The following is a 25316-nucleotide window of genomic DNA, read 5'->3' as shown; positions in this document are numbered from 1 at the left end:
ATGTTAGAGTGGTGTCCATCTCACAGTGGGTCTGTGTTATGGCCACTAAATTACCACTTACTGTATAATTATAGAGGCGAAAAGTCAGGTGGAAGGTTTGACAAAGGAAAAGATTTTGTTGTACAGCTTGTCTATCACCTTTGTTAAAAGCGGTAATAATAACTTTATTGGTTATTTGTAACTAACAGAGTGTTAGGTCCAAGGACCACCTAGAGTAACACTTGGATTAACTTGTGACTCAGCAGGAGGAATGAGGAAATGAGAGAGTAAATGAAGGGGCAGTGACAGCAGCAGTGTGCCGCTTGTGGTTGTTTAGTAGTCTGTGGCCTGCATTCCTCTGTGGGATCATCTGAAAGCAACATGTAGCTTGAGTAAAGAAAACACACGCTCTTCATAGCAGCAGTGACAGTGTGTAAATAGTGCCTGCAATGAATGTGTTGGCTGTTTAAATATGCCAAATGAAATGTGATAAATTTTCATTTATGTTTGTGGTGTATAAATGTTTAAAATGGGCCTAAACCAGTAACAAACAAAAATGTTGACATTTTGGGAATAAAGATGAATAAAAAATAAGCACAAGGATAATAAATTATCTGCAAGTTTATGAACAAAGTGGAAATATTTATCTATTTGTGCTTCTCAGGCAACTATGAGATGGTGAGTTTGCTACTGGCACGAGGCGCTGACCCCTTATCAAAGAACCATGGTGGAAACGCCCTTACATCATCCCTCTATGAGGACATGAACTGCTTCAGTCATGCTGCTGCACATGGACACAGGTATGTATCCCCCAGTCTGAAAACTAGTACTGGAAGACCAGCTGTAAACATTTGCACACGTAGCACAGAAATAATGCATCTGTCAGCTTTATATTACACATGACTAGAGTTAGAGTTTGTGCTGTGAGGATAGATTCAAACGTTTTATCGTGTGATTTAGGAAGAGCTTGAAGGTTTTGTAGTGTGAAAGGAAAGTTTAGGGTGTCATTCTATTCAGAGTCAATTTGTTTCTGAAGACCAGCTGGTGGTGTAAACTTCTCCACCTGTTCACTCTGTCTGTGTGAACACGATGTAGACTCAACACTTTACATTGCTCAGTGAGGGTGATAGATTACGTAATGAGAGAGGAGACTCCAGGGTTGCAGAATTGGAAGTACGTGTTGCCATTTTGGCAGATATTAATGATCCTCCACCTTCTAACTTTCTTTTCTTGTTTCCTTCCTTGCATGCCCTCTTTCTGCCCTCGTTCTACTCCCTATTTATCTTGTCAGGAACGTGCTGAGAAAGCTACTGACTCAGCCGCAGCAAGTCAAAGACGATGTCCTGTCTCTGGAGGAGATCCTGGCTGAGGGGGTTGAAGATGAGACGGCTGGGATCTGCCCTTTCGTCCATCTTTCCCCTCTTCCTAACTCTTCCAATGGTCCCCTGCCGATGCCAGAAGTGGGCATACCAAGGCTCTGCAAAGCCAGGATGAAGGCTCTCCAAGAGGCCAGCTACTACAGCGCCGAGCATGGCTACCTGGACGTCACCATGGAGCTGCATGCTATGGGTACTTTTCAAATGGCAAGAAGAGGATGTGCCTACTTTTCCAGTTTATAGAACCAAATAATAAATCCTTTCTATTTAACCAGGCGTGCCATGGAAACTACACGTGTGGCTGGAATCTCTTCGCTGCGCCCAGCAGCAGTCCAGGACAGGGGTCACCCTCTCCCTCCTCAAAGACTTTAACACAATCAAAGAGGAGGACTACTGTGAGGAACTGGTCACCACAGGCCTGCCCCTTATGTTCAATATTTTGCGCACCACAAAGGTACAGTCAAACACGATCATGAGTACGATTTTCACACTTTTTCAGTGTTAAACAGATTTAATTATACATTTCTCTTCTTCTCGTTCTATTACTTTCCTTCAGAGTGACGCCATTACACAGCAGTTGGCAGCTATTTTTAGTCACTGTTTTGGCCCAGCACCCCTCCCAGCCATCCCTGAGATGAAGGCAACTCTTTCAGCACAGTTGGGTAAGGAAACTATGATCCTTTAGAGTATATGGATATACATGCTCAGAGTTCCAAGAGGATAGCCTTTTACTGGCACCGATTTCAGTATTGGCTAGTGATAATTAGTCATTTTGACATCTAAAACACCAGTAAATCCTTAAATACAGTTTTCTTAAGCCTAAAGTCACTGTCAACAGATTCCTTATACAGTGATACAAACCCTAAAACAACACAAATGTAACACTTGGGCTGTAAATTAGATTTTTTTTCATGAATATTAGTTAGTAAAAGAGTGTCTGATATTTTTGTTTTGGTAATCTTATCAGCAGTAATGTGTACAGAATGACTGCTGTTACTAGAACGTTATGGGTTTTATGCATGTGCTGATGTTTTTCTACAGACCCACACTTTCTGAATAACCAAGAGATGTCAGATGTGACATTTGTGGTTGAGGGAAAACCATTCTACGCACACAGAGTGCTTCTGGTTACTGCCTCTGACCGGTGAGTGCAGAAAGGTACAAGAGTGCATTTTAAGGCTTTTGATAAGACCTTACTTAAAGGGTTTTATTTTGCTCTAGATTCAAGTCTTTGCTGGCATCATATGGATCAGATGGAAGCTCCGATAAGGAGATTGAGATCAGCGATGTCAAGTACAACATATTTCAGGTAAGAAACACATTCCCTATTTAGATGTGTTGCATATGACAAAACAGACATTATTTAGATCAAATTGCTCATAAAGAAACCTCTAACCTCTGTACAGATGATGATGTCATACCTGTATTGTGGAGGAACTGAGTCACTGAAAAAGAAGGTGTCTGACTTACTAGAGGTAAGAATTGTTAATCGCATTAATCTGTCTCAGGGTTGGTATCTTAGAAATCCCAGCTTTAGTTCTACATCTTCACATGAATTACTCATTCTTGCTGACAGTGGAGATTGTTCTTTTTTTATTTGAGTTTAGCTACAAGCTTGACATAGACAAGTTTGTGTTCATAGCAACAATTGAGCTCAATCGTCCCGTCTGGCCAATCCTTTCTAAGCATGAAGCTGTTACTTTGATTTTGAAATATAGTACCCTTATCACAAGTACACAAGCTGGGCTTTCAAAGATGTCCTGTGTTTTTGTGCATTTATCAATTTAAAAATCGTTTTCTCTTCATTTTTTCATTAGTTTTTATCAACAATTCGTAGCTTCTTGAACTGAAAACAAAGGAAAATTCCAAATACATGTTACACAAAGTTAAATATTGCTTGTATGCAAACAGAATGAAAGGATGCATGACATTATTTTTCCTCCATTAAAGTGGTCATGTTTTCTCCTGCAGCTGTTGTCAGCTGCTAGTTTGTTCCAGTTGGGGGCGCTACAGAGACATTGTGAACTCATCTGCTCTCAACATATCAGCCTAGATAATGCAGTCAGCATCTACAAAACTGCTAAGGTAACAATTACTGATAGACTTGGATTGCACTACTGTGAGTGCAGTACATATGTATACATCAGTGCTATTTCAGGCATGAAAATATGACGTTGATATAAAAGTTGTTTTGATCATTTAGGTTTACATAAATTAGGTTCATAAAATTTGGTCATTTCACTGTCCTTTCTTCTGTCAGGTTAATGGTTCGGTGGAGCTGAGCTCGTTGTGTGAAGGTTACTTCTTGCAGCAGATGCCTGCCCTGCTGGAAAGAGAGAGTTTTAGGAGCTTGCTGTTGGGACCCCCGGGGGCCCGACAAGGAAACAACTCCACTTCTACGCTGACGCACAGCCGGGGTGACTCACTTGTGGAGGAGCTGGAGACCACCCTGGCTCAACGACTTCGCTCTCTCTACGTCACTTCCCGTGTCTGAAGACAACATGGCAGATGCTGTTGAGAGAGGACAGAAATAAGTGGATAAATGTGGCAATTAAGAAGTCTCACCTTTTCACTGATACAGAATCAGATCTGAAGTGTTTCAAATACAGAAGTTTTCTTGGTAAAATCTGATTTGTGTGTGTTAAGGAGCAATATTTTGACACGGGCACAGATTGGTGAGATGCCTGGCAGTGATTTACTCTGTGGGCAACTCGGCATTTCATACTTTGTGCCAAGCACTCCATGAAAATGTTTTGTGACGTACAGCGTTCCGAAGAAGAAAATATGATGCCTTTTCTCCAGGGCTCACGAGGCTTTACTGGACAAGCAACAAGTTGAAAGTCTGAATAATAAGACAATGCTGCCCTCTAATGGACAAAGCTTGCAACATAAATAATTGCCCTGGAGGATTGGGATCAGTGGCAGCCTCAGTTTTGACTGAAGCAATGTAAAGTGATTACAGACTGAAGCCTTTATTGAAGAATTGAGTGAGGTGGCCTTTTGATGCTGGACTTTAAACTTTCTGTTCTATAGTATTGCATAGTGGGAGCAAGGCTGCAGCCTTAAACTCCCTGCATCAATGTAAGCTTTGGATTAACAAATCTACTTTTTTAATGTAAAAGCTTTTATTGTCTGTTTGTTTTTGTTTTTTTTAAGTACGATGAGAGTAATGAAAATTTCAGAAGAGTGGGATGGACATTTTCTATTTAATGAGAAAAAGATGTGAGAGTATTTAACGGGGTGTCCCCTTTTTTATTTTAATTTTAATCAAAGCAGATTATTAGTATGGAAAAAATGCTTCTGCTGTTTTACCAGGTACGCTCTAACAGTTTATTAAGCTTGTGTATGCTGAGGTTTAATGCTTCGACACAGGTACAGCTGCGGAGGCTAACATGGGATTTGGACGACAAGAGTCTGTTTTTGTGCTGGATACATTATTAAACCTGGTAAACAAATCATTTAATGTGTGAATTGTTTTGGACTCACCTGGAATCGGGGAAAACGGCAGATTTACAAATGAGGAAGCCTACAAAATGGAAATAATTACATATGAAATACAATCTTACCACAAATCCATGGCATGTGACATAATGAGGGGGGGGAAAAAAATCTACTGCATCGATCTTAACTTTGTTTATGAAACCTTTTTCCTCTCTGGTCTACACTTACCCTTGCTTGCACAGGTAGAAATAAGGATAACAAACACACCATAACTGAATGAGTTTATTTGTTTCAGCACTGAAGATGCTCACAGTTATGTTTTATGGGGATTACAGTCAGTTTTGCTCCTGCTCTGTCAAAAGACCCATGTAGGCCTCTGAATCATTAGATATCCTTAGTGCTGCTAGCTTCCCATTGTAGAAAACAGAAATGAGGGCGCATATCAGGGTATTGCTTTGTGTTTGTAGTACTGGTATCCCCTCCCTGTGCCTCTACTACTAACGGGTAGAGAGAGCCCAGACCTCAGAGCCTTCCAGAGAGAGGTACAGAGTTGAGGAAGCATCCTTCAAAAACTTTGTGCACAAGATAAGGAGGAGGAGGAGGACGAAGGGAAAGATCAGCAGGGCCAAGGGAACAATTTAAAAGAAAAAAAGAGCCAGAAATAAAAGCAGAAAAGGTGGGAAAGTAAGGGACAGACAGAAGGGGAATTTAAATTTTAAAAGGTAGTTTTGTGGAAAGAGAAGTGATGAAGGCTGAGAGAAGGAGTGAGTTTGGCATGGAACATTAACACTAAAGCCATGCAAAGAAAAGCTCATGTTTTGACATGCACACAGCAATACAAGCTAAAAGCACAGAGCAGGAATCCCCAGCATTGTTGAGAAAACAATCAACCCCCACGGTTTGTCTGTCTATTTACAAAGAGAAGAAGCAGATCAGGATCTGTGGTGTTCTTCTCCTCCAGCCTGGCCTACACGCACAATAATATGAAACTGACAAATATCAATAGAAGAGCATATTCCCTCTCCAAAAAGAGGCTAAGTCTACATTCTTAAATTACTGGTAAATCATTTTTTTCCAAGAGTTCCCACAAGTTCTCTTTCCCTCTGCAGAGAGAGCATGGAAAAGAGAATTTATGACTTGTCAAAGTTCACATAATTCAGTTAAAGTCAGACCAAAGCAAAGGAAATAAAAGTTCTTTTTTTTTTCTTTAAATGTCCCATTTACGAACACACAAGAGGGTAATAAATAACATTCAACTGACCTAACAGCTTTGTTCATATAAATAGCCAAGATATAATAAATTAGGAAATCAAACAGTGAGATGAACAAACATGAATAAATAAGGACAACAATACAAAAATATCCACAGTTGCATTTATCACGTCATTTTTTCGTTTGTTTCTCTACTCCTACTGCTGGTAAGTGAGACTAGAGAGAGGTATAAATGAAAAGCAAAGAAGAAATGCTGCAGATAATAGGAAACAGGAATGTTTGGATCATTATTGGGTCAATCAAACAAAGACGTACATGATCATGTAACAAAAATACACAGAATTTAAAATGACAGTAAGTGGCAGGCTCAGGTTTACCAACCTGTTCCTATGGTATCTAAACAGTGTCACAACTAGACATTTCTTTTTTTTTTCTTTTTTTACATAAGAAATGATATCAGTCTGTACAACAGAATAGATCATTCATTTTAAATACCCGAATATCCACCCACTTCCCTCCCCCCACCCTATACTATCATTTAATATCTCCCGCTGCCCTGTTCTTCTCGCACCCAACTCCTCTCTGAAAACACAATTCCAGTCTGTTTTGCAGCAATAGTATTAAGTCTAATAAAGTCAGTTAGTATTTCAAACCCAGTTCTTCACAAAGAAAGTACATTATAATAAAAAGCAAACAAATACAATCCAGCAAGCATCCGTGTCGGCTGTTTGGGCTTTCCACAAAACTCCTCTCCCTTCTCTCCTCCTCGTGTTTCTGCATGGTGTCTTCTTTTTTTTTAAAATGTTGTTCATCATTGTTGATACATCCCAGAGTTTTTGTGCATACTGGATCTGTGCGTGTATGTTTTGTGTATGTGGCGTCTGTAGTGTTTTTGAATAATGCTCGTTTTCCAATTAGCAAATGCTCCTTGAGGTCAGAGAACGGTGATAGCTGGTGAGGGGAGCGAGTGGTCTTGTTTTTATTGGGATGTGTGTGCTTGTGTGTTTCTAAGAACAAGAACACTACAGGATTTTTTTTTTGTCTACTTCTACTGATGGCTGCCAGGGGTGGAGTCGGGGTGCAGAGGAAGATGAAGGTAGAAGTCTGCATGAAGGGTCTGTTTCCATGGTAACCCCTCCCCCAGCACACCACTATAAGAAGAGTCCTCCGTCAACAATTGTCCGTCTCTCTTGGCACGCTGGAGGGGTGTGGAGGGGTGGTCGAGGGAGGGCGAATGGAGCAGGGAGCAGGAGGATGGACTTTAATAGGTTTTCTGGATAATTCCTGGTATCAGAAACAAGTCAGGTCATCACACAGGTTAGCAGCAGCATGGGAGCAAACAACTGAGGCCCACAGGTGATTAGATGGTTAGGGTACAGGAGTGGTAATGATGGTGGACACTGAGGGGTAATGGAAAGGGGAGTGGAATGGCAAGGGTGTGTGTCTGTTGTGTTGGTGCAACATGTTTGCAAAATATCACTTTGATTCTTTTAATATATTTCTATCTATATAAAGTCATTTTATAGAAAAGATGTCCATAAATGATTTATATATATATCTAGCTATGTACAGATAGCATATTCTCTCTGTGTCTCTGGCTTAAAGTGATACTGGGATGGCTACAAAGCGCCACGGTCTAAGATTCCTCTGGTGTCCCCACAGATGCCACCGACAAGTGGGCTCTGTCTCGGCCTGCAGCAGGGAATTTGGTGTCATTATTTTCTGGGTCATGCCTCCGGACGTGCATGGGTGAGGGGCAGTGCTTGGAGGGCGTGCCAGGGGGGTAGGGCACCTGTCCATTCTTCTCGTCTGAAAAAAGTTGTTTAATTACGTCAAAGAAGTTACTCAATGGGCTGCCTAGGTACACAGATGGGAAGAAAAGAGGACAAAAAAGGGGGGAAAGAGAGAAGACAGAAGAAACAAACTAATGAACAATGGGGTTCACAGGATAGAGAGATGGCTACATGTAAGGCAGAGCGAGCGAGCAGAGGTGAGGAGGTGGTAGACCCACGTACACTGTGCAAGGATGAGAACTGCCGAAGCAGCCGTGTTTAGACCACATAATGCATTAGCCTCGGCAAATCATGCATACGTTTCAGCGCAATCCACGGAAAAAAACACAAGTGCCCATTAAGTCGATATAGTGACCAGTGCGTCTGAACGAGTTTGGCTGGCCAGAAGCAGGACAGACAAGATGATAGAAGCGAAAAATGAGAAAGCGTGGAAATTCAAGAAAACGCTTCCTGTCAAAGAAGCATTACTGCTCCCCCTGAAACATAAAAAGTCTTGGAAACCTGTCCTCCAGCATCAAACGTCTGACACATCCTCAATGTAGGTGTGTCAGACGTTTGGTTTGACATACTAATCATGAGTCGTGTTTTTGCCAGCTAGAAGCTGGCAAGCTTTTTATTTTTCCTTCAACCTCAAGGAAACAGCATCACTTTTAGACTACTGTAATTCCCTCTACAGGGACCACATCCAAAAAAACATCTCTGATTGTTTAAACTTAGCTGTCAGATTTCTAACAGATTCAGAGAAGTTACTTCCATCCATGCTACACCACACTAGCCACCTGTTATACACAGAATTGGCCTTAAACTTAAATTTCATTCATTTTATTTTTAAATACTTATACAACCTCAGTCCCATCTCCATTACAGACATACACACACCTTATGAACCTGCCCACTCCTCATGACAGAGCCTTCCGAATTACATAGAGTTCTGTATCCATTTCCTCCTTACCAGAGGAAATTAGATTTGGAAGTGTCTACTTTTAAATCACTCCTCAAATTTTACTTCATTGTAAACTATTTATGCTGTATTCTCTAATACACAATTTTACTGTGTTTTGATATCATAACCATAGCACTGAAGGGCAACATAGACTTCTCATTAGTGAGGCTGTCTACCTTGTGGTAATTGTTCATAGTGACATACATAACACAGTAAGAGACCTGAATGGACCTCAGAAAGAGGAAACACGTGCAGTGTGTGTACGTATGGACAACAGTACGCATGCATATAAGCATTAAGTACACCAAACATAAGAAATGAAGCAAAGAGGTGATGGTCCGCATAAGCGTGACTGATCAGTCACAAACAAGACTGTTTCTGACTTCTTTGCAGTCCAAGCAAACAGTTATAGCATCAGTAAAAAAAGAAAAAACAGACTGATGAGCTACACGGACAATAAACCGCACAAACATGCTGCGTCTACACATCAGCAAAATGTAGATTATAAAATAGAATTTCTTGAGGTAAAACATTCTGTTATCAGTCTGTATGTACTTCCAGTATGATGACTGCCTGCAGTATTGTGTAAATTAGAAAATTTGTCATATACGGATTAATGAGCAATTGCATGCAAGTGCACATGTGAGAAGGCCAGTAGTAGTTTCTACTGATCCATTATCCTGCAGGAATGTGGCTGTAGCTAACTTCTTCCCCATGTTTATACTTCTAATTCCACATTAGTCAATTAACTCTTTCCCAATCCGGATTGGGAATCCGTGTTTTGAAAACACTACAACAGACCACATAATATTGCCTTTTCTCAAAAGCATCTTTATCTGAATGAATATACCTACATTTTACTTCCTGCATTCCTCCATACTTTAACTCTTCATAAGTACAGGTCTCAGAAATGCTGTCATCACTAGTGATTAGGGGCATTAATAACCAGGTTTTGACAAAGCCCTTTGACACAATGTTATGCAAATCAATTTCTATTCTTAATTACAGTCACTGACTTTTATTTTTAAATCCCTTTTGTTCAGGTACTACTAGAGGTGTGTAAGTGGGTCAAAGTAAATAGAGAGGAGGAGAATAAGATTGTTTTCATGCTGATTGCTTCTCAGCGTGATGCCGTAAAGACATTAATTCATTCAACTAGCCTTTGTCAAAAATAACTTACTTTGACTTTTAATACCAACTGTATCATCTCGGACAACACAAACTAAAAGTAGTGTACTTTTCAGTATCTATCCATCTATTGCTTTAAGCGGTTCTCATATTATACTCCAACAATGTCATCTCTCCTACAGAGACGGCCCACTACGTCAAAACCCCCACCACCATTAAAACCTAATCTAATGTAACTTATTGTAATTTTACCCTTCCCACACCTCAGCCTGGTAATGAGCTGCACGATATAAAAAGATCAAAAATAATTGGTAAACTTACTGAGGCACAGCAATGATAACAGACTGTTAAATATCATAACAGCTGTCATGACTGCTGTTCATTTCTGAGTGCCAATGAGAGTAATTTTGCGTAAAAGACACAGGGCAAAGACACAGCTCACACTTAAAAAACTGTAGTGGGACATGCTACCAAGACCTGGCATGGAACTGGAAATGAGTTTAAGAGGACAGAGAAAGACGCAGACACGGTTCACAACTGGTAACGTTTCCTCCTGATGTTGTTTACTTGTCTGGCCAGCAGATAGAGCTCTTGGATGGCAAGTGAGATGCACACAGCTCACAATGATTCAAAAGAGTCAACATGTTAAGAGCAGAAAGGGGTGAGTCGGAGCCCTATGACTCTTCATCATCCAGACTTCACTTTTATGAAACGGTATCGAGCCACAATGGCACAAAAAACGTGCTTACATCTGCTGAAACTGTCACCTCTGAAACTACTGAAAAGATGAGAGAAGAAAGAGAGACTAATATCATCAAGTTCACATGTGAATGGCTGGGTGATGATGATTGTTGACCTCAGAGGTGTTTGTACCTTGCTTTTAGCGGTGGACTGGTGAACATACAGAGAGTGAAAGCGCACGGGATGCCTAGAGAGCGCACTTATCAGGTGTGGTGTCGCTATTTGGCGCAGTGCAATGTGGGAGTGCGTTAAGGGGCAGAGGTGTTGCCATGGTGACAGGCTCCAGTGATCAGTCTTGAAAGTAGGAGTAACAGAATGCGAATCGGCTTACCCTACCTCTACTCTAATCTTCACTGCCAGTGGGCAGAGAGACAACATTTGACCCGCAGTCGGTGCTTGAGAGCAGCTCCCACCCTTTCATAGCAGTGAGGCACGGGCATGCAAAGGAAGCCGATTGGAGAAGCAGAGAGTGGCTTGAGGATTTCAAGCATACTGAGAAGACGGGTTGGATTTAGCTTAGCTATAGCGGCGAGTGTAGCTCATCAAGGGGCGGGATGGGCAGATGAGGCGGTAGGGGAATGGGTGGAGAGGTTTTGGTAAAGGTTTGGAATTTCTTTTTTTTAAATATTTTTTTGAAAAGGAATTCTTACTCACCGGAAAGCTGTTGGACCCCAGGCTGATCGTGTGTGCTCAACAACTGGCTCTGAATCGTCTCCACTACTCGTTTAAAGCGTCGGCTGGGTCCTTCACAGAGACATAGATAAACACATGAATGCTGACATAGTAGACCTTTCATGGAAAACACTTACAGTTGTCTTGGTAGGTAAAGCAAAAGTAGCATAAATGATGTCTCTATTCCATTAAGCGTGTGAGCAAACCATGATAGTAAACCAGAATGCACGAAAGCGGCACTTCTACGAGTTCAATGCTGCCATCAATAGATCTATTCTCTTCTGTGACAAGTCATGGGTGCTTTTCACTATGCTAACTTTTGCTTCCTTGCCTCCAACTCTCCTACAGTGACTTGAAAATCATCGCCCCTTACATGCACCACAATGAGACAAGAAACAAGGAAGTTTCTGGAAAGGATTAATATTCATTTTGGTGTGATATATAGACAAACACATCAAATGCAACTGATGATAAGAATGTGCCCATACTTGCATGTGTCTTGTGCATACCTACTGAGAAGACCTACAACACGTGATGGAGGGAGGGGGCATGTTATTATACTGAAAAACCCCTAAAAAGTCTGTTCAGGGATACAGAGTATCAGCAGCATGAAGGCACACAGCAGAACTTGTACAAATATATTGCAATAACCAAATAGATTTAAAGGTACTGGTTTTTGAAGGCAAAGCAAACAGGGATATGGACGTGGTGCAAAATGTGAGGTGGAAAACTGCAGAAAGCCTGAGATTGTAAATGGGGGCCAGAGATGAGTGCTGCTGAGAGCTCCTGCTGTCTACCTGTTGTGTACAGTATACGGTCAGTGACATGAAGAACTGGCTTCTATTACAGCCCATTCAGCTCAGCTGTGCCCCCATTTATGTGAAACAGAAAGAGGAGAGTAAAAGAGAGCATGCAGGTGTTTGTGCAGAACTAAGCATTAACACACGTTTCAGTGTGGGATTGTGCATAGTTTGACTTCAGTTTGCTAAATCTTATCAAGAATTCAGGATTTAAAAAAAATTATGTTTTTCATTAAGTTTAACACACCAACATGCTTTCGGGGGAAAAAAAGACTTCAGGCTTGTTTGTTTGTTGAATATACATGACTCCATTAGTTTAAAGTGTGACATTCAAAGTGTTTCACTTGTCATTTGTGAGCTTGAATTTAAGGCTAATGAGATGGAGAGCCAGCTGCTCAAATGCCATAATAATACATGCATGTCTGTCCTCTGTGATCGGTTGAGATCCTTGGTTTGAACTTGACCCTTTCTTTCTTGGATTCCAGCTTTAAGTACAGAAGGAAGACTTGGTGTATTAAATTTTTAGAGAACTAATTCCTCCCTTGTATGCAACACAGTGTCTTTCAATACTGTTACAACACCTTCTCCATTGATTTTCAGTTCCACTGTTACACCGTTTGCATCTACTCGAATCTCAAACAGTGAAGACACATGTAGGTCAAACTTCAAGTGCCCACAGATGATGTAAACTGAGACAAGTGTTAGTTCACACAAGCCACAAAGTTAAACCTAGTCTGCAATTCTGACAGGTCAGCTCGTATCAGTTCCAGCCCACCATCGGCTGATTGTTCACATGACAGTCATTCATGTATTTTGCTTGCAAATCTCAAACAAGGCTGATTATTTAAGTTGCTTTAGCCTGCCTACAGTTGATACACATCTGCAACCCCACTCTACAAGATCTTCTCATTTTAATCCGGTACCCGACTTAATCAGCGTCATATCTGTTGTCACGGATGCTTTTCCACGTATCCTCACAGAAGTGTGGATACCAGAGCCGTACCACCAAATATACTGCTGGTGAACATTCTGCTTTTGATTCTAAAGGCCATGACTGTAATTTCCTGAACAGGGACAGCCTTTCTTAAAAAAAATAAAAAATAAAAAAAAAGGGTAGAAGCAGGTGAAAATGTTGAGATGTTTTTATGATTGCTGAAGTATCCTAACCTGAGAGCAGGGTGAAGGTTACAGAGTAGATGCCATTCTCCTTAGTGGCAGCTGTGCTCTCTGTGTAGGTGATATCCACCTGAAATTTCACCGGCTTCTGGAAGACTGTGGGGCCGGCTGTTGACTTGTACTCTGCTCGAAAAGAGGTCTGAGAGATGACACTGTGGCTCAGGCTGGGAATCTGTGGGGGCAAAAAAGGAATCGTGAAAAGAAAATGTCAGAAAGAGGGAAAAAAAACAGGAATAAAAATAGGTAGCACAAAGACACGAGTAATGGGATTATGCATAGGAATCACTGATGTTAAATTTTTCTCCCACACCTTGCAAATGACAAGGTGAATAAACCCTCATTAAAATACCCTCCACATAGTACGAGCCACATTTGAAACTCTAAGGAGATTAATGCCTCGGGGAGTAGCCATGCATGCCAGAGAGATTTAAGCTAATGTAATCTTGAGTCATCCAACAACATTGCACTCTCCCGCCTAAAATGAATTTGTATGCCCAATGAACAGGTGAGCCCTGAAATTGTCACGTTTTGCCATAGTGCTAGAGAGGGTTTGACATTCCATTAATGCTAGAGTGCTGAGAGGTATAATTCCACTGATTCAGGTGCCAATCTCCTATCTGGAATACCAGCTAGCATAACCCAAAGGAAAATGCTTCCTCCAGGGATGAGGAAACAGATTTGACATTGACCCGCACCGGCAGAGTTTGTACACTTAGACTTTGTTAAATCTAACTGGGGTGAGGATAGGTTCTGTTCAGTTATGTACTCTGAATATCAACGACCACTGCTTACTGTTTCTTGGTACTGATTCTGCTGCGCTTACTGAAAAAGCTAATGCTGCCTTACATTTCTGCATGTATTTGTAGAACCACGCAATAATAAAGCACAACACACACACAGACACACACACACACGCAATCTACGCTTTTTCTCACCCTGCACATCTAAATATACAAACACACATGCTCAGAGCACTGTATTGAGGGCAGGACATCTATATGCTAATGACCAAAGCTCAGTGTTGATTTTCTATTGACCTCAAGTGGGTCCACAGTCAAAGAGAAAATAGAAGCGGTGAATACAAGCAGTTTACTGGATTGCTACATAAATCAGCACCATGTTAGCAAACACTCAGAGCATGCCTGCCTCGTAGCAGAGCCAACATCCTGCATTAGAGAGCAAATACCCAGGTGATACGGCTGCATTCATGCACAAACAGATACAGTGGCAGCAGATGGGAAAAGGGTCAGGGGTTCAGCAGAAGGGACAAAGGAAGAAATTAGCAAAAACGTGGTGTATCTACCGAGAGAAAGGCTTGAACGATGTCTGCCTTGATTGAGCTGAGAGGTTTGTCTTTGATGACAATGAAGATCTGTTCCTCTTTTTCCAGGTTGATGAAGTTACCAAACCAGGATTTTTTGGCAAGTCTGTGAGGAAAGAAAAGACATTTAGCAGAATATAAGCCCAATGTTGTACACATACATCTTTATACAGCTGACCATTTTTGCAACCTTGTTTTAGTTCCCTATAAGTCTATTGATTCTGAGAAACAACCACCTCCCCACAGTTCTGTAGGGATTCAAAGGAGCAAACAGAGGATGTTCCAGTGCATTGTGTATGAATGGATTTGAGGGGGGTGGGGTGAGATAACTGAGTCTCTCTGTGAACAGAAGGAGCAGAGGTGCACTTCCAACCACTAGTAAGCCATATGGACTCCTGTTTTCTGGCATTAATATTAGATATAAGATTTATAATATTTAGCATTACATTTAAATCAATATAAATACCTAGTAAAATATGGAAACAAATGTAGATTAGCCGAAAGAGATGCACTGTTCTGCAGTAGGAGACTGACTACAGCTCACGTGACTGTATACTTCGGGCTGAGCTAAAACAGGGTCTCTCTCTGATCAATTTTCCAACTTCTTTCAGTTGGGAAATTCCTATCTAGCCAGGTGGAAATGACCAACCCAGACAGCAACCAGCCAACCAAACAGGCATATCTAGGCCAACCTTGAGTTATCAGGCCCATGGGAACTCAAAAGCATCACGCAGGCTCGTCCTGCCTCCCTCATAACCCACTCACTACCTCCTGCTACTGTCCTCTTTCCAACTCAGACCAGACCGGAGGTCATTACAAGTCGACTCAGCAGGCAAAAATCAAACATTCATAGATGTTACACTTTCCAAAACATCATCCTATCGAGAGGGAGCCTGTTTGAGCCAGTGGCTAAGGGGCTGAGAGGTTATGCATAGTTATGATAGCAGTGGTGCTTTCAAAATGGACAGCGTCTGCTTACTCTGGGGAAGACTCTGGTGTGAGGCTGGACATCTCCTCTTGTGTGGGAACTGTGGAAGCAGAGTTAGATGTCAGACGATTGAGAAAGACTAAAAATTGTCAAAAAGTATATTACGGTACAATGTACAGTAAAACTTTTGGGGGAAAACCAAGATTGTAGCATTAGTCAGCAATTTTTCATGTAAATTGGCTGAAATCTACCTTGGAGTTTCCTGCGATGGAAACGTGGTGAGCCCAGGAAGCTGTTCTTGATGGAGTTGAGGCGCGTCCTCCAAGGCATGCCTCCAATAGAGGGGCTTGGGGGCGGTGTTGGAGTAGGTGTCCCAGCTGGGCTGTCCTTGGGAGTGTGCACTGGGGTGCCCTTTGGGGTGGGGAGGGGGCTGCCTCGAGGGGAAGGGTGAGGGGTAACCTGTATGAGGGGGATAGATTTGGGTGGGTGGTCAGTAAATGGAGAAGGGGCTGGTGCTACAGGGTGAAAATGGTGCAGCCTGATTGGTGACAGGGGCAACACAGGGCTAAAGGGCACAGAGAGTTGGGGGTTGGCAGCATAATGAGCTCGTCGTACTTGGGGGCTGTTTAAGATGGTAGCACTGGCAATGGAGGATGAGGAAAACGGGGAGGATGGGGAAGATGGAGAAGTAGGGGTAGGAGGCACAGAGGCAGAGGGTGGCTGTGATGGAAGCTGGCAGGGAGTGGAGGATTCTGATTTGGCTGCAGGTTCAGGATCAAGGGTGGTTTCAGGAAGTGGGTTTGATCGTGTGGCTTGGAGGGGCTTTGGGACAGTTTTGGACTTGGCAGGGAGCGTCTGTGTCTTGTTGAGTGCTTCTGGCAGGGGCTCACTGTTTGGAGCGAGCGAATTGGGGGTGGAGATACGCTGGCCTGCGCGATTTGGAACGGGCTCAGGGGATGGACAGGGACTGGTGTTAGGGGACGGGGACAAGTCTGGGGACTGAGGTGGTACACCAAACTTTCTGACAGGCTAGATTAAAAGAATAACACAGCCAAGAGGAAGAAGAGGTGTAAAACAAAAAGACAACAAAATAAACAAACAGAAAACACACACAAGAATGCATGCAAGTACACAAACACACAAAGCAAAGGAAAGGGAAGGGCAAACCACCACACAGGTAAAGGAAGAAGTAGCCAAAGGATTTGGAGGCAGGTAACAAGTGCACACACATAGGAAAGATGGAGGAATTGCAACAACAAAAAAGAGAGAAAGAAAACATGGTAAAGACCATTCAGTGACTCATGTCAAAGCAAAGCAAAACAAAAATGAAATGGGAATAACAATACCAGCAAACAATGTGCTCACTTTAAAAAAATCCAAACAAAACACAAAAAGACAGACTTTATTTGCATAAAACATACAAGGCATTCCCAGCAGAGACAAGCAAGCAAACACAAACACACGAGAGAGACAAAAGGCCAATTGGGCTGTCTCAAAAACAAGTGGAAGGTGGCAACTCTGCAGTCAAATTTCCTGATTATTTATTGATGTACTGATTTTGCATGGTTCATTTGCACTCACACTGGTTCAATATTTGCCTTCAACACATTCCTGTCTTCCAGAAGCTAAGTCTGAGAAAATAACCCCACACAGAGCTTCTTGCTGAGAACACAATCCAGGCTTTGGGTGGGTTTGAGAAATCAATTTCCCTTTCAGATAAGCCTGCAAGAACCTGTGTGGTGAGGAGCTCGTCTTAGGATCCTGGCTAATCTGGAGCCTTCTCAGGTTAGTCAGCTGGAAAAGTTTACTACAAGCTCCCCAGCTTTGAGCAAAGGAAAGTGGGATTTTCTGAAGCATTCCCTGAGCTGGATTTCCAAAGAGCTCAGGCCATAGAAAACAGAGAGAAGGATAATAAGTGCAGAGGATGGAGAGAGAAGAGGCTTTGTGGGGTGGAGAAAGTTTTCTGTGCTGTCATGCCTCCTGTGTGCATTCAGCAGTGGGTTTTTACTTAGCATTAACAGAAACATCTAAGCTATATGGACACACAGGAAGCCCTGATATGATACAGGATATGAAAAGGTAATCAAAATGGACCTATACTTTCTCAAAACACAAAGGTAGATCCTTCAAGGCTGATAAATGTTTATATAACGGTAAAACAGATTGGTGGAAAAATATTGCTGTGCAGAGAAATATTGTTTTCTTTGTGTGTGTGTGTGTGTGTGTGTGTGTGTGTGTGTGTGTGTGTGTGTGTGTGTGTGTGTGTGTGTGTGTGTGTATGCTTCTTTCATGGTCAGAAAAAAGAATATTGCTTTATTTTCTATTGCTGACATAATATGACATCAATAAAATGTGATCAGCAGTAGTTGGTTGGCCATTATCCCAGAAGGTTAACAACTAGTTAGTTAAGAACTGGGTCAAGAGGTGTGTTTTATGTGTGTGCGTGTTTGGATGTGAACTGAGGATTACGACTCACCCGTGGGCTGCTGAGCGGGCTGGTGGAGAGACCAGAGGAGGCTCCACTAATAGACCGCGACCTGTGGTACAAACATGTGAGAACACACAGGAGAACAGTAATTTGTGGTATCAACACATGACCTGTTATGTGTTTGAATGAACACAGGTGGGGGTGAACGCTTGGTTACTTGTTACACGTTATTTAGAAAGTGGAGCAGCATATGGAGCTGTCATACTAAGCACACGGGTTACTATCAAGCCCCCTGCAAACACAACACCTACCACACAAATAGGGTACATGTATCACAACACAGTAACAGCACTGAGGTAAAAACTACTACTAGCAATTAATCTCACTCAAAAGTCAGTTTAACAGATATTGATTTGACAAATTTAAACTTCCCACACACTAGGACTCAATCTAGCTTTAAGCCACATTTCACAAAGTCTGATAATAAACCAATCATTCTGACTTCTTAAGCCTTTAGGCCATGAAACTATCTCGAGAGGGAGAATGAAGAGAGACATTTGGTTGAGCGCCATTTGTCATGTTTGTCTTTTCCCTCGCAGATGCCGTCAATAACCCCTATGAGCGGAGTCCTGTTCAGAAATGAACAATCACAGCACAATCTGTCTTCATCAAGCACGCACGTACACATCTACACACACAGACACACACGCACACCCAAAAACAACGCCTGTCAACACTTGGAAACACCAGCTGCTCACTGTCACAACACTGTTCTTTTTTGTCATTCAATCTAATCATACCCCTCTTCCTTCTCTCCCCCCACTTTCTCTTTTTATGTCAGCATGGGTGCATTTATTAATGTATGTCTGTAGCTATAGATCTTTTATCTCAGCTTGAATAAAGGAAGAGATAAAAAGCAGTGACTACTGCTTTTTAAACTACCTGATTGAAGAAGATCTCATGAACAAACTTGAGAAGAGACTGAGATCATTTAAAAGTAAAAAGGGAGGATGGATGGAAAAATAAAGAGTGTGTGGAGTAACAGGGCCATATGCTCACTTCTAATGCTGGAAGCATTCCCACAAGACCACACGGCATTCGAGGAGGCAAAAACTAAAAATGATTATGGCTATCAGCCTAAAAAATGATAATACTGTTATAACAACTGCAACAGCCATAATCATACTCCTGAGAGTAAACAAAGCAGAATAAGGAACATTAAAAGCTACCAAGAAAGTGAGGGAAATTTAGAAACACCCACTGGCGAGCTATTTTTATAAGTTTACCGCTCCCCTTCTACAAATTTATTTAGTGCACACATCCTTTTACACATGAGTAGGCGTGCCGAGACCATGCTGGCAAGGATTTCCTGTTTCATGGAACAACTGACCAGACAGTTGGTATCATTTCCATTTAAGTCCTACAATCCACTGAGACATGGCCGCAGTTGCTCACTGCAGCACTTGTGACCATGTAGCCAACTGAACTTCATTTAAACATGGCCAAAACACAACGTCCTCCGGCCATTATGAGCATATTGTTAGGAGCACTCTGCATCTGTTAGTGTTGGACCAGAAGGCCTATAAAGCTAATGTTGCAGATGGTTATGCTGTACAGTAATAGGCTGTCAGAGGCTCAACCTTGCTTCAGAGAGAGGATAAAATGTTGTTGTTCAGTGCTTTATTTATAGGGAACAGCATACACAAGGAGGGAGTCATTTATCATGTATCACAGAAACCACAAGCCCACATTATTAAACCTGCACTGGAGACAACATTGTAGCAAGCTAGCTACTCTACTCTCGAGCTACTCTGTGCTTGTGTGCTCACTATGTTTACATGCACATACAGTATCCTGGATTTATTTTTGGAATATTCTGGCTATGTAGCGCACATGTAAAGGCCATGCTGCAACAAATCTTGAACCCTCCCAGTTGACTGTTATTATAATTATTCTTTTAAATCATTTTTAGCGCTTTTTGCTTTGCCCTTGGACATCATTTGCAGTAAGCTGGCTACTGATTGGTTACCCCTCTTTGCTATAACATGTATTCTGTGGGTGTTATCACGTGAATTTCATTTAGCTTAGCTTGCTTTACTGTAGCTGCTTGTTGGTAGCTGTGAACATGGCAAATTTATCCTGATACTACATGAGCCTCATCATTGCCAAGTCACTCAAAGGACTCCTCCCCTGACAGGTTACCTTCTTATCAAGGGAGGAATACTGACCAGCCTGATGCTGAACGTACCAATTCCAAGAAATCTTACAGCTAAATATTCCAGGGCCAAGATCACTGATAAAGGGGTTCCTTTTCAGCAATATATCCAGTAGCATAGTAAATTCTCTAGATTTACTGGGTCAGTTTGGCCTCTCTTATATTCTGCCATTCTGTTCTTAGCTGCTGGGTGACAAGGCGAGAGAAGAGAGTCATCTTTCCAATGCTGACAACAACCAACTAAGCTTCCCGCTGTGTCTACAATCAGAAGTTGTAACTACAACTATGGATCTCTGACTTTGTCTTGAGTACAGGAAGCTGATGGCATCGTTCCCAGTAAAGTGCATGTTCACTGTCATGACTATCAATGGACCCGTACATCAAGAGCTAGAGTCATAACTAATGTTACTCTTTTCTGCTCAGATACAAACTTGATAAATGTGGAATGTGAAGACTTAATACCCAGACTTTTGTGTCTGTGTAAGAATATTGGTGCATGCAGTGTTTAACAGAGACATGGTCTCTGGAAATACCCATTGCTATTTGTGGACAATAATACGGCACATGTACTGAACTAGAAGATGTTTTTCTTTTCTTTTTTGGGTTGTTGTTGATGCAATTTTGATACCTATTATGGTAGTTCTCTTATCTAGTAGTCATTAATTCCCATAAGCCTATTTTCAAACAGGACCCATGTCCTCAGTATGTGACCGCCAGTTGTCAGAAACCCATCCAAAGCGCCTGGGGAACTAACGTGTGGCTGCGGGGGGGTGGAACAAGTATAACAGATTCTGGGTTGAAGGCATGGACTGAAATAAAACAAAATGCAAGAAAAATAAAATGGATGGTGCCAAGAGCCAAACAGAAAATGAACAACACTGCCAAAACCAAAGCACAATACGACTGAGATACATATTCCCTTTCTAGCACCTCTATATTGGCTGCTTCTTACCAATGGGCCTCTTTTTACACATAGTAAGTATTCATATAAATCCACAAACTGTTTGAAATCATTTGCTTCTTTGAACCTCAACAAGTCCCTGCAGACTCAGTGCATTAATATTTACAGCTCAGTTCCTTAAATGTCAAAATATAGCAAGACCTCTGCAGTTTCTGTAGTAAAGATCACAGTTTAAGGTGTTTTATTTGTGCTTATTGTAGTCTCTTAAATAAATTAATGTCAGTAATTAGCAGGCGAGCTGACTTCTTACGACTGCTCTGACTACTCCACATTCAAACTGCGTGAAGCAACTAGAGCAAATCTCTAATAAAAAAAAAATCAATTGATATTCTCTCCTCCTCGCTGCAGCACTTTTCCATATTTCATTTACATATCATTAACCTCCCTTCATTTCTCCTGGCGTGTTGTTAAGATTTAAAATTAAATCAGTGGATTTCTTATGCTTTGAGTTAAGCTTTAAATGTCTTTTTAAGTGACATTTTTGCATAGAAAGATTGAAACGGACATTCACATGAGAAAGTCTCCATGTGCATTACTGCACAACATAGCTACCGCACCTTTATTCCAACATCCGTACTTCATAGGAGCAATCGAATTAACAATCATTTGTATGAAACTAAAGTGAGGGCTGATACTCTGAATGTAACTACGTGATAAATGAGAGGCAAAATGCCTGATAAAGGACAGGAATTCAGACATTTTTGTTATGCAATTTCAGATCAAGCTGTTTCCCCCTCTCTTTCACTATTTACGCTGGTGGAAATGTATCCTGTCAAAACACATGTTTCAAAGTCAGTCCGCTCTCTGAGGCCCTCTGATCTGAAGTTCTATGAATCTTCTGCGCTGTCGACAAAAGTTTGCTGTTGAGGAAAGATAAGGTTAGGTTCAGACAAAGTCACTTAATAAATCTTTGGACGTTATTCTGCTACGTACGCGCTTCCCCAGCACCATCGTCTATCCACGCACATGCAAGCAAGCACATGATCAAACACAGTGTGCACAAGGACGTGATAAAAGCCAGAAAAGTTTGAAAAACACACACAAGCGCACACACCAAAATCAAGATTCACACAGACTTTGTTACTAACTTCTTTTCCCCCTACTGATCAGATGGATAGTTATGGATTGCAGTAGGGGGGAAAGACATGTATAGCAGGAGAGCAAGATTTGATTTGATTTGGAGGCAGAGGGCCTGTGGCATACCTACAATCTACCACAGCCGATAGGAAGGCAGACAGAGAAAAACTAGCAGCATGTCCTCATTAGCATAGCAATTCCATACTAACAGAGGGGGGTGTTTGGGATTGAAGGTCAGCAACACACAAGGAACCCACAGGAAAGATAGAGACAGTGGCGATATACAAGAGTGGCGCGGTGCCCTGGAAGAAATTTGGGTATAGGGAAAAGAGCAAACAAACTGATCTGAAGCTGTATTGAAGAAAGATGCAGCAGAGCTGTTTTTGTTGACTGGAGCTGCTGATATGCAAGTTTGAGACGCAAACGTTGTCCTCATAAAATCGACTTTTAGAGCCCCTTTCTAATTCACACTATTCAAGATGTGTGTCATCACCAATCGAATTAATGTTAGCAGGCTATTATTAATGGTTTATCCAGTCAGTGCAAACTGACCTTTTTTGGGATTCTAGTTATGACTTGAAATGAGATGAGTCAGAGTGAAGGGCAGAAAAAGGCAGCTACTAAACTAAGACAACCTTTAAATAAAGAAGAGATAATGGGCCGCCTGAAGGGATGAAGAGGCACAGCAGAAGTGAAGAAACAAAAGAGGATGAATCTTAAACTAGAATTTGGAGGCACCAGCAGACAGAAGGAACAAAAGCACACATGTTTAGAAGTGGGAGCTCTTGAAACGGATTCAAAACTTCTCAAGTGGGTTCCCTCGGTGAAATGGTACGAATCAAATTCTTGATATTTTGTTGTTGGCAAAGCACTATGGAGAAAAGTTATTAATGCACCTGACATTTGAAGAACTTAACTTTAGGACTGCATTTTTTATTCTATATAATAAATGCACTCCCCACCTCTCCATTTATGCTCTGTATCTCTGAAAGCTTTTTCCAGCACTCTGCCAATCTGACTATCATTAGGCAGATCAGGTTATCATCCCCTCAGATTCAATCTTCCCCGCTGTCACAAATGTCACTGCCTCTGAGCACAAATGTGTGGTGTGGCGATATATTGGTTGTTCAAATAAGATGAAGAGAAGGATTTTAAATCAGTCCGCTGTGCCTTGTGGGGGTGTGGTTCCGGCTTGATTTGAGCATTTCTAAAATAGAGAAATGGAAAATTGTTCTGCAACTAGAGAAAGTGGGACACAGCATAGGAGAAGTGATTATCAGTGCATTCAGATTACGAAACGAAGAGATAATTGAGCTAACGGCAGAATGAAGGGGTGGGGGTAGAAATATTTAGCCTCTGAATTGCAAATGCAGTTTTCCCTGGTTTGAGATTAAACTTAATTAAAAGAGTTAAGTTAAACTTCAGAAGAAAAGCGTTAGTGTTACTTCACGCCGACTACAGAGTCAAGCTCAGACAATTCCGGTTCAGCTGGGCTCAATACAAGTTGACATCAGCTGATAGCTCAGCTCGCCTACCTACACATGCAATTAGCAAACCTCATACAGGGTGTGCTATTTAGGCTGCTGTAAACGGGCTAAACCCCAGCCTATGCTTTCAGTCTCATATCTCGTAACTGCCTCTGTTTTTGCACCTATGTGTAAGGAGCCATGCATACTGTGGATTAAATAACTATCTAAACTGCTACTAAACTACAAGACATGTGAAGCAACCACAACAAGCAACATATGCCATCATCATTTAAAAACAAAGATTTGACTAGAAAAAGCCATGCTGCATCTTTCTTTTGCCTGAATAAGTGAGACAGAGAGGGGAGAGGTAAAAGCGTGAGGGGTGAGTGGCAAATGAGTACCTTTCTTCTTTGCTGCATTTTGTACTGGCATCAGGAATATCCAAGCTTTTACTGTAAACTGATTTACTAGTGAGACAGGAGATAAAGTGAGCAGAGAGTCAGTCTCTGTTTATGTTTGTCTACAATGCAGCCTGCTGACACTGGATCCAGACTCACTGTCAGAGCTGTAAAAACACCACAGGGCTGCTAGATCCTCCTCACACACAAACGCAGGACAAGGTCTGTCTTTACTGGTTCATTTAAAAAGGTATTGATTTTTAAAAGAGAGAGTTTTTCTCCTCACTTCTGCGCGTACCTTTGTCCATGCTGTGTCATATCGATAGCCCTCCTGGCCGGGACAGGTGAGCCTCCGTCCGTGACACTGAGGACCTCCATGGACTTCCTCTCTGGTCTCCTCTTGCCATGACGATTCAACATGGGAGAGTCCACTCTCTTCCTCGGAGGATCTGTGTGTGACAGAAAAAGACATGGTGATTTGGAATAAATGCAAAGCACCAGACACGTGTCCATGTTACTGCGAGTATATCTATGTGCTGCTCAGTTTTGTGTATATGTGAGGGTTTGAGTGATGTTTAGGGCTGATCGCAATGACATTTTAACTAATAGTGAATAAGTAATGGTTTCCTCCCAGACCTTGAACTAATGGCCACTGTATTGACTGTATCACATTCACTGAAGAGGGAGTCTATTCATCAAGATGTCGGTATCTCAGAGCAGTTACTCACATACACACATTTGCACGTAATACTCCTGTTTCAGTGTTCTTGTCAGAAAATAACCCTGGCAGACGTCTAAGCAGAGCATCTCCGTCTCTACTCAGACTTCTGTGGGTGGAAATCTGTGCTTGGTTGCGGTGTACGGATGATAGAATATCTTTTCTTTTTTTGAAGAGTTAATATCTGAGCCAAAGCAGTTGGGGGGGTGACAGTTTTTTAAAAATAAAAATAAACTTCTCTGCCCTATTGACACCTTCTATTTCTGCTACTACATTTCATTGAAAAGCTTATTTATTTTCAATAAGCAGAATGCTTTTTCTACTGCAGAGCCAATCCACCGCTACTGGAGCCGATTCAATTTCTTCTTAACAGAGGAAAACACTGCAGAATCGTTCAGAAACTGGGAGCATTCATGAGTTACCTTTTTGTAGTGCTTAGTATTGTGCAAATTGGATGGTTTTGTTTGTGTAAACAGATGACTAGTTTTAAAAAATCATTAAAAAACAGGCACGATTCTTACATGGTGGTACAGTTCATAC

The 25316-nt window shown here is 41.7% G+C and overlaps 2 protein-coding genes across 13 annotated transcripts in view; one reads left to right on the top strand and one right to left on the bottom strand.

The window, feature by feature from the left end:
• The window catches only part of abtb2b (ankyrin repeat and BTB (POZ) domain containing 2b), a 40586-nt gene extending 35773 nt beyond the window's left edge, over positions 1 to 4813 (top strand). The window contains exons 9-17 of the mRNA XM_082539934.1: positions 644 to 779; positions 1271 to 1548; positions 1631 to 1809; positions 1912 to 2017; positions 2397 to 2499; positions 2577 to 2664; positions 2762 to 2830; positions 3327 to 3440; positions 3616 to 4813. Of these exons, the coding sequence (XP_082396060.1) occupies positions 644 to 779; positions 1271 to 1548; positions 1631 to 1809; positions 1912 to 2017; positions 2397 to 2499; positions 2577 to 2664; positions 2762 to 2830; positions 3327 to 3440; positions 3616 to 3849 (1307 nt within the window). The 3' untranslated portion in view covers positions 3850 to 4813. The remainder of the gene's footprint in view (positions 1 to 643; positions 780 to 1270; positions 1549 to 1630; positions 1810 to 1911; positions 2018 to 2396; positions 2500 to 2576; positions 2665 to 2761; positions 2831 to 3326; positions 3441 to 3615) is intronic.
• A 247-nt stretch (positions 4814 to 5060) lies between these two features.
• Positions 5061 to 25316, bottom strand: part of brsk2a (BR serine/threonine kinase 2a) — a 176363-nt gene continuing 156107 nt past the window's right edge. For 6 of the 12 annotated variants that reach the window (XM_082539945.1, XM_082539949.1, XM_082539948.1 and 3 more), the window contains 8 exons: positions 24357 to 24507; positions 17987 to 18047; positions 15762 to 16539; positions 15562 to 15610; positions 14565 to 14688; positions 13253 to 13433; positions 11268 to 11357; positions 5061 to 7817 (listed from right to left, as the gene is read on the bottom strand). In XM_082539945.1, the coding sequence (XP_082396071.1) occupies positions 7645 to 7817; positions 11268 to 11357; positions 13253 to 13433; positions 14565 to 14688; positions 15562 to 15610; positions 15762 to 16539; positions 17987 to 18047; positions 24357 to 24507 (1607 nt within the window). In that variant the 3' untranslated portion in view covers positions 5061 to 7644. Of the gene's footprint in view, positions 7818 to 11267; positions 11358 to 13252; positions 13434 to 14564; positions 14689 to 15561; positions 15611 to 15761; positions 16540 to 17986; positions 18048 to 24061; positions 24128 to 24344; positions 24508 to 25316 lie in introns of all 12 variants that reach the window. The other 6 variants (XM_082539944.1, XM_082539940.1, XM_082539946.1 and 3 more) reach the window with 5 other exon arrangements.

Source organism: Aulonocara stuartgranti, assembly GCF_965226115.1.
Source record: "Aulonocara stuartgranti genome assembly, chromosome: 7".
Lineage (NCBI taxonomy): Eukaryota > Metazoa > Chordata > Actinopteri > Cichliformes > Cichlidae > Aulonocara > Aulonocara stuartgranti.
The sequence above is the reverse complement of the archived record's forward strand: the minus strand, read 5'-3'. Positions and strand labels throughout refer to the sequence as shown.